Here is a 9,724-nt window from a genome sequence, read left to right as displayed (position 1 = left end):
TTAAGGAATAGCCCCAACTTGAATTTCGCTTTTGAAAACAAGACAGACATGAAGGAGGCTGGGAAGGAAAATAAATTCAGGAGAATATGGAGCTCTTTTTGTCTCTATAAAGGGTTAGATAAAGACTTATCTGATAACTCAGCAGTGCCTACAGACCCCTGATCCACAGGGAGAAGATCACACAAACTACTCATTTTAGTTCACATCAGGAAGGTTGCTTAAAATTATAATGTTCATTCATTTATTCACTCATTCAACCTTATGCCTACTACTTAATTATCCATCTAATTTTTCATTTATTACCTCCATCATCCAGGCTACCATTCAACCCAGTCATCTATTCATCTATCCATCTATCCATCCATATTTCCATATATCCATTCATTCATTCACTCATTCATTCGTGTAAGCAACAGATATTTATAGATTATATTATATAGAGTGATGTGCTTAAGACAGGTTGATTGGCAGGCTGGCAAAAACCTCTGATGAGTTATTATATGCATGCACTTATTTGTCTTAGATTTCTAATAGCACTCTCCCAGTATCCAGGCTGAATTCCCTTGCTAGCCATTTTCTTCATATCAGACTTGAAATCTGACCCATCATTATAACTCAAAATTCTGCTCCTTCATGAACCCTCTTGCCTAGAATGATGACTTCTTGCCATAATCCTAACTTACCCAGTGAAACTGAATCAGCTGCAAATCCTTTGGCTCTCACCTGATATGAAAATGTCTGATGTTGGTATTGCCCATAGGACTCAAAATAACGAGTTCTGTTTCTGCTGGGATAGTCCATGAATTAGTTCTAGCTTTTTCTGGCTTTCCTCACTCATACAGTTTAGTACTTAGGTATCTGCCCATATTCCATGCCTTTCTAAGAGAAAAGATACAGGTTACCTTTCAGTTATGTCCAGTGGTGGGTAATGTGTGGTTTAGGGTGGTAGACCAAATTAATTCAGACTCTGCAGTGAAGAAGAAAAATCAAATGGAAAAGTCCATAAGGTGTATTTCTTGTCTCTGTGCTTATAGAATCCTGCTGAATAAACGTTCTGAACCCTGACTTCCACATTAGTGAATTAAATTTATTCAATTCAATTGAAAAATTTCTAAGCACTTTCTATTTGCTGCCTAACTTTGAGCTGGTAATTACTTCCATTGTACCACATTTACATGCAGAATAGATCAAGACCACAGAACCTATCAGCAAGGTAGGTAGAAGAACATACTGAGAGATTCCAGATTTTCTCATCCCTGTCCCCAAGATCCTTTGGTGACAAAGTGAGGACAAGGTTTATTTATGTGTATAGTAGAAAGATAAACACAAATCCAAATTCTGCTCACTTACCTTTGAAGAGGGAACACAGTGGATTCAATTCACACTGAAGTCTGAATGACCATTTTTGGTAAGTAAGGGAGTAAAGACTGGTTTCTTTGCTTCTAGAGAGAGGAGTAGTAGGTCCAATTGGAGCCCAGGCTTTCCTCTTAAAATACTTGTTTTACAAATTTGCCAGGGATAGCTTAAGCACTTTTAGATGACCACTTATTGGTATCTTGTCTATACTTTTTCACATTCTTTTTTTAAAATTTAATTTTATTTTTTCAATGTTCCAAGATTCATTGTTTATGCACCACACCCAGTGCTCCATACAATACCTGCCCTCCTTAATACCCACCACCAGGCACACCTAACTCCCTACCTTCTCCCCTCCAAAAGAGAAGTGGGGCAGGAGGTTGATTTTATTGAGTCATTTTAAGAAAAATATTCATTCATTTTAAGAAAAAGTTGGGCAATTTATGGCTGTAATTTCACTATTGGAAACTCACATTTCTTATAATAATTTGTGTCTAAATTTAAAATTCAATCAGCTCTGGGAGACATAGCACATTATTTTATTTATAAATTATTAAATTCTTTGGGTCTAATAATTTTATCCTACTATTTCCAAAGACAGAGGTAGCTAAGGACAGCTCCACATCTAACACTTCATTTGCCCAGTGGAATTACACAGAAAATGTTCATAACTGGAAGACATGTCTGAGAAGATAGAGTAATGAGGATAGAAAGAAAAACAGGCTAGTGCTGAAAGGCAGAACTTGTCTGCCCTGATATCCACGGAAGCACCTGGAATGGATAGAAGCAATGTGCACAGAGATTAGATTTCACCTTAGTTTCCCCCCTGAAATCCTTTTATTCTTTTTTCCTTTTCCTTTCACCACCTCCATTACTGGAGACTAGAATTGATATGGCCAAAAAAAAAAAAAAATGAACTCTTTTCCCTAGCATATGTAATATAGACTTTTATGAGAGGAAGATTCTAGGAACTCCCAGTCTACTCTGAAATATTTCCCCCACAGGTCTCCAGAATAGGAACTCCTCACCTGCTTGTTTCAGCTTCCCTTAAACCTGAAATTTCCAGATTAGTGCAAAATTTGCAGAAAGTATGCAAGAAATCAACAAAACCCATTTTAAACAATACTCTGGAAGCATAAACAAGCATTATTGAGAAGATAGTAAGAGTAGCTGATGACAAAACCCTTGGTGGAGGAAAAATCCTTTTTTTTTTTAAGATTTTATTTATTTGACAGAGATCACAAATAGGCAGAGAGGCAGGCAGAGACGGTGGTGGGGAGGGGGGAGCAGGCTCCCCGCTGAGCAGAGAGCCCAATGTGGGGCTCAATCCCAGGATCCTGGGATCATGACCTGAGCTGAAGACAGGAGCTTTAACCCTCTGAGCAACCCAGGTGCCCTGACAAATTCTTAAAGCTATGATGTAACTAACTGGTGCTTAGAGTTTGGAGCTCAACTCCAGTACAGGAAAATAGTGATGAGAGGGCACAGATGAGAAGGGTGGCTTCAAAGAGCCAGGAGTAGAAGACCAAATGAGACAAGACAAGTATAATGAATGTGGAAGTCTCCAAGGCAGGCTGGGGTGGGGGCAGGGCGAAGACCATTATAGAAACCATGGAGGAGGGGCGCCTGGGTGGCTCAGTGGGTTAAGCCGCTGCCTTCGGCTTGGGTCATGATCTCAGGGTTCTGGGATCGAGTCCCGCATCGGGCTTTCTGCTCAGCGGTGAGCCTGCTTCCCTCTCTCTCTCTCTGCCTGCCTCTCTGTCTGCTTGTGATCTCTCTCTGTCAAGTAAATAAATGAAATCTTAAAAAAAAAAAAAAACCATGGAGGACATTACCCAGCTCTTGACACTTCCTGGCACAGAAGACATTTGTCTGCTCTGATTTTTCCATAGGGTAAGGAGTCATCCATAGTCAGATGCTGCTGTTTTTGCACATGCAAGAACCAGTACTTCTAGAGTCCAATTATTGTAGTAGGGTACAAATTTTTTTCTTAGTTAGAAGTCTCAATGATGGCAGGAAAAAGGTCTGTCTCTGATGAAAGAACTTCAAATAACTTACATGCTTAGGTCTTTCTTACTAACTAACCACAGTAGAAAACCACTCAGATTCCTACAGGAAGTATCTGAGAAACTTCTACCATGTGATCCAGATGAAATCACATGGGCATCTATTCCTTTAGCTGCCTTTATGATTCTAAATACTGAGCCAAAGTATCAGTGAACCAATCAATTTCAAAATATAACACATTAAATATGCAATCAGTAAATTGGCCAACTGAGGTGGATGGCTCAGGAGACATGAATTTCTGGATTCCCTGAAGTCACCATCAAATGCCAAATTTTAATTAACTAGAAGAATTGAAACTTCTAAGAACCACAGATCTTTCTCTCTGTGTTCAGAACTTTTGGGTCAAAGCAAAGGCCTTGATCCTTGATGTCTACTGGACTTTGGAAAAGTGGAAGCCCCTAGTTTCCTGTGGACCTGTAAGGTGCTGGATGATTCATTTAGGAAATCACAGGGAAGTTATTCAGGGACCCACAGCTTACTTCCAAATTATTTTCCTCCATCCATATGAGTTGGATAATATAAACACCAGGGTTACAAACTGTGGCGATCAGAGGACTCAATCGACAGATAATGCGTTTTTATATGTCTAATCAATTTTCTGCATCCTGCATCTGATAAAGCTATGATGCTTCAGCCCACTTGTGGCATGGCAGACTCAGGCCAATGAAGGTTATACCAGTTAACATCCCTAACACCACTGGCATAGGATTCTCATTATTTCATAGTCTCAATAACACTTTGTAGTTTCAGCCTTTTGAATTTTTACCAATATGTGAATACACATATGATTTTTAACTATAATTTTCATTTGTATTTCCCTGAGTACAAAAGGTTGAAAATGCTTTTCTAGTTTTTAACATTTTATTTTATCATGGTAAGAACACTTAACATGACATCTGTCCTCTTAACAAATTTCAAGTATCTAAGACATTATTGTTGACTGTAGGTACAATGCTGTGCAGCCGATGTCTGGTGCATATTCATCTTGCTGATCTGAAACTTTATGCCTATTGATTAATAACTACTTATTTCCATCTCTCCTCATTCCCTAGAAACCACAATTCCACTTTTAGAGTCTATGAATTTTACTGTTTTATACCAACTCATATAAGTGAACCATGCAGTATTTGTCTTTCTGTAACTGGCTTATTTTACGTAGCATAATGTCCTCAGGATTCATTCATGTTATTGCATACTGAAGAATTTCCTTTTTTTTTCCTTAAAGAATTTCCTTCTTTTTAAATGCTGAATATTATTCCATTATGTGTAGATATCACATTTTCATTATCTGTTCATCCTCTGATAAACATTTAGGTTATTTTCACATCTTGGCTATTGTAGAGAGTACTGCAATAAACATAAGAGAGCTAATATTCTTTGAGATACTGATATCAACACTTTTAAAAAATATTTATTTTATTTTATTTTTTTATTTAATCTTTTTTCAGTGTAACAGAATTCACTGTTTATGCACCACACCCAGTGCTCCATGCAATACGTGCCCTCCATAATACGTACCACCAGGCTCCTCCCACCTCCCACCCCCCACACCTTCAAAACCCTCAATTGTTTTTCAGAGTCCATAGTCTTTCATGGTTCATCTACCCCTCCAATTTCCCTCAACTCCCTTCGCCTCTCCATCTCCCCATGTCCTCCGTGTTATTTTATTTTATTTATTTTGTTTTATTTATTTATTTATTTTTTAAAAAAGATTTTATTTATTTATTTGACAGAGAGAAATCACAAGAGAGGCAGGCAGAGAGAGAGAGAGGAAGGGAAGCAGGCTCTCTGCTGAGCAGAGAGCCCAATGTGGGACTCGATCCCAGGATCCTGGGATCATGACCTGAGCTGAAGGCAGCGGCTTAATCCACTGAGCCACCCAGGCGCCCCCGTGTTATTTTATTTTTTATACTTTTGGATAAATACCCAAATGTGCGATTGCTAGATAGCATTATAGTTCTATTTTTTTTAATTAATTTATTTATTTTTATTTGCTTATTTACAGCATAACAGTGTTCATTGTTTTGGCATCACACCCAGTGCTCCATGCAGTACGTGCCCTCCCTATTACCCACCACCTGGTTCCTCAACCTCCCACCCCCCCCACCCCCCTGCCACCCCTTCATAACCCTCTGGTTGTTTTTCAGAGTCCATAGTCTCTCATGGTTCATCTCCCCTTCCAGTTTCCCTCAACTCCCTCTCCTCTCCATCTCCCCATGTCCTCCATGTTATTTGTTATGCTCCACAAATAAGTGAGACTATATGATACTTGACTCTCTCTGCTTGACTTATTTCGCTCAGCATAATTTCTTCCAGTCCCGTCCATGTTGCTACAAAAGTTGGGTATTCGTCCTTTCTGATGGAGGCATAATACTCCATTGTGTATATGGACCACATCTTCCTTATCCATTCGTCCGTTGAAGGGCATCTTGGTTCTTTCCACAGTTTGGCGACCGTAGCCATTGCTGCAATAAACATTGGGGTACAAATGGCCCTTCTTTTCACTACATCTGTATCTTTGGGGTAAATACCCAGCAGTGCAATTGCAGGGTCATAGGGAAGCTCTATTTTTAATTTCTTGAGGAATCTCCACACTGTTCTCCAAAGTGGCTGCACTAACTTGCATTCCCACCAACAGTGGAAGAGGGTTCCCCTTTCTCCACATCCTCTCGAACACACGTTCTTTCCTGTCTTGCTAATTTTGGCCATTCTGACTGGTGTCAGGTGGTATCTCAATGTTGTTTTAATTTGAATCTCCCTGATGGCTAGTGATGATGAACATTTTTTCATGTGTCTGATAGCCATTTGTATGTCTTCGTTGGAGAAGTGTCTGTTCATATCTTCTGCCCATTTTTTGATATGATTATCTGTTTTGTGTGTGTTGAGTTTGAGAAGTTCTTTGTAGATCCTGGATATCAACCTTTTGTCTGTACTGTCATTTACAAATATCTTCTCCCATTCCGTGGGTTGCCTCTTTGTTTTGTTGACTGTTTCCTTTGCTGTGCAGAAGCTTTTGATCTTGATGAAGTCCCAAAAGTTCATTTTTGCTTTTGTTTCCTTGGCCTTTGGAGACTTATCTTGAAAGAAGTTGCTGTGGCTGATATCGAAGAGGTTACTGCCTATGTTCTCCTCTATAGTTCTATTTTTAATTTTTAAAAAGATTTTATTTATTTATTTATTTGTCAGAGAGCAAGTGAGTACAGGCAGGGGGAGTGGTAGGGAAGCTGAGGGAGGAGCAGGCTCCCCACTGAGCAGAGAGCCCAATATTGGGCTCAATCCCAGGACCCTGGACCCTGACCTGAGCTGAAGGCAGATGCTTAACTGACTGAGTCACCCAGCATCCCTCTATTTTTATTTTTTTGAGGATTTCCATACTGTTAGCCTTAGCAGTTGCACAATTTTGTCTTCTAACCAGTAGCATGCCAGGTTTCAAATTTCTTTATGCCCTCACCACTGCTTGCCATCATGTTTTTTTTTTTAATAGTAGCCACTCTGACAGGTTTGAGTTTATAGCACATTGTGGTTTTGATTTACGTTTCCCTGATGATTATTAATATTGAGCACCTATTGGCCATTTGTGGATCAACCATATGTTAGGCCACAAAACAACTCTCAATAAATTTAAACAGATTGAATCACACAAAGTATCTTCTCTTATTCTATGGTCTTAACCTGAAGCTACACTTAGTAGTAAAAAAGTTTTTTCAACATTGATTTTTATAAGGATGAGAGGGGATCTCTTAGGTAAGGTCTTTGGAACATCTGGGTGATGCAATGGCCCTTAATCATTAATTCTAAACTCTTCTGAGTCTAGTGGGAGTTGAAAATAGACTGGCCAAAGGGGCATTTGCCTGGCTTCCCAAGCAGGAAAAGAGTAGTTTTCAAATCATACTCTAAGGGCTACGTCTCCCTTTTGGGATTTCTCAGGCAAAATCAAGTTTGGTGAAATTTGGTGTGTAAAAGTGATTTATTAATCAAAAAAGTAAAAAGGATAAAAAGGTTAACAATCACAGTTCTTTGCCTAAACTGTCTATTCAAATCCGTTTGCTTTATATATGTGTTTAGATACTGTACCCTGTTATACTTTGAATACTCCCATTTGTGTAAAAGTTTATTAAAGTCTTAATTACAAATAAACTTATATTACAGTTTTAAGTACAAGTAGTCTTAAGCACAAATAGACTGTTACAGAAATCAAAATTTTCATTTATTTATTTACAGTGAACTATTAGGTTTTCAGTCAAACTAGACTGTTCTGGCATCATAGTTTCCCCCACTGTTACTTATCAAATAAATAAGCAAGGAAACACAATTCAAGGATGTTTGAAATAATCAAGAAGACTTTTTTTTGAAAGAATGTTTGCTTTCTTTGTTAATCTATATGTTTTTTAAAGTATTTTGTTTTTAGTTATAGTTATGATCATAACATTTATTCACACATATATGCAAGAAATTATACATAGATGAATGAGCATATTTAAGGGTTCCATAGAAAGATTATAGAAACAACAGGATTTGGGAAGGTTTGTTTGAGTCTGTCCTCTGGCCCAGTATATGAACTCACTTTCTTCAGCATCTTCAGTTCCTTTTGCCTAAAGCCAAGGACCACTCAGTTGAAATTCATTATTCTCTTTCCATTTAGCTGAAGTCTATTACTATTTTTACTCAACCACCCAGAATCTTCACTTAAGAGAGCAAAGTATGGCTTTCATTGTCTTTTCCTAAACTCAATTACAAGTAATAATTGAAGCTATGCATATTTTGCTAATAAGAAGATCAAAGTAAATATTTGGGGAGTACTGAGAATGATGAATCAACACTTTCATGACCACATTTTCTGAATTGAGACACTTATTTAACTCATGTTTCCCTCTATTTACATTAAAGTAACAACTTTCTAATACCTCTATGTTCATTTCTTATGCACTGCTTACTTATCTCATAACATCTGACATAATATAGACCTAGAAAGTTTTTATTAAAGTCAACTTACACAATGTGTGGCTAGTGTCTTATTATCCTGATTTTCTATTATCCTCTAGCATCTCTTTTTTCACGTGGAACATGGCAAATAAGTTCCCAGTGTCCTCACAGCTGCCTTCACCTCCTTGTTCTTGAGGCTGTAGATGAGAGGATTCAGCATGGGGGTGATCACACTATATTGCACAGAGAAGATCAGCTCTAGGGGGGATCCTGAGGTTGGCATAAGATAGCGGAGAAACCCTGAGCAATAAAAGAAGATCACTGCTGTAAGGTGAGAGGAGCAGGTAGAGAAGGCCTTCTTTCTCCCTGAGGTGGAGCTGATGCTCAGGATGGTAGAGACAATGCAGGCATAGGATAAGATGATTGGGAAGAAAGTCCCAAGCCCATGAAGAAGGGTGGAGCAGAACAGCACTATGAGGTTGGTGGAGATATCAGAGCAAGACAGAGGAAAGAGGGAGGGTACCTCACAGCTATAGTGGCTGATGATATGGCTCTCACAGAAGTCTATGTCAGTAGCTAGGAGGATGTTGATAAGTGCACTAAAAAAACCCAAGCCCCATGAGCCTAAAACAAGTTGCACACAAAGCTCTTTCCTCATCATCTGTCCATAGAGCAGAGGGTGGCAGATGGCAGCATAGCGATCATAGGCCATCACTGAGAGAAGAAAGCCCTCAGTCCCTGCAGTGATAAACACAAAGAAACTTTGAGCTAGGCAACCCCTTACTGAGATGGTTTTTATCTCTGATAGGAGGTCTCTCAGCATCCTGGGCACAGTAACTGAAGATAAACAAAGATCTAGGAAAGAGAGGTGACTGAGAAAAAAGTACATGGGTGTGTGGAGGTGAGAGTCAGCCCTGATCACCAGCAGCATCATCAGGTTCCCCAAGATGGTCAGGAGGTAAATGTTCAGGAACAGCACAAAGAGCAGAGTCTGGACCTGGGGGTTTGTAGACAGCCCAAGAAGGAGGAATTCAGTGATGGTGCTGTGGTTCCCCAAGGCCATTTATGAAGGCTCTTTCCAAAAAATTACATGAAAAATCATGGCAGTGAAGTTTCTTCTATCCTCCAGTCCGATTTCACATGGCATCGATTCACTCTTATTACCACTATTAATCAGCAAATAAATATTTGACTTCTACACTAGGCCACTAGTTTTATGTCACTCACTTTAAAGGTAATGGGGAAAAGGTATGGTCTCTTTTGTTAAAGGTCCCACTTCAGTGAGATACCTATGTAAAGACAGGCAATTAGAAACCGTGGGGATGGTGCAATGGCAATTCTAAAGATCACTTTTGGAAGATTCAGTAATGAGTTAATA

At 39.0% G+C, this 9,724-nt stretch overlaps 1 protein-coding gene across 1 annotated transcript; it reads right to left on the bottom strand.

Moving 5' to 3' along the window:
- Positions 1–843: 843 nt before the first annotated feature.
- On the bottom strand, positions 844–9,409 carry LOC123946394 (olfactory receptor 8S1-like). The gene is made up of 3 exons (XM_046011820.1): positions 8,500–9,409; positions 4,333–4,355; positions 844–879 (listed from the first exon to the last, which is right to left on the bottom strand). The coding sequence occupies exons 1-3, from the start codon at positions 9,407–9,409 to the stop codon at positions 844–846; spliced, it is 969 nt and encodes a 322-aa protein (XP_045867776.1).
- Between the last annotated feature and the right edge of the window lie 315 nt (positions 9,410–9,724).

Source organism: Meles meles, chromosome 7 (genome assembly GCF_922984935.1).
Source record: "Meles meles chromosome 7, mMelMel3.1 paternal haplotype, whole genome shotgun sequence".
Taxonomy (NCBI): Eukaryota; Metazoa; Chordata; class Mammalia; order Carnivora; family Mustelidae; genus Meles; species Meles meles.
The sequence above is the reverse complement of the archived record's forward strand: the minus strand, read 5'-3'. Positions and strand labels throughout refer to the sequence as shown.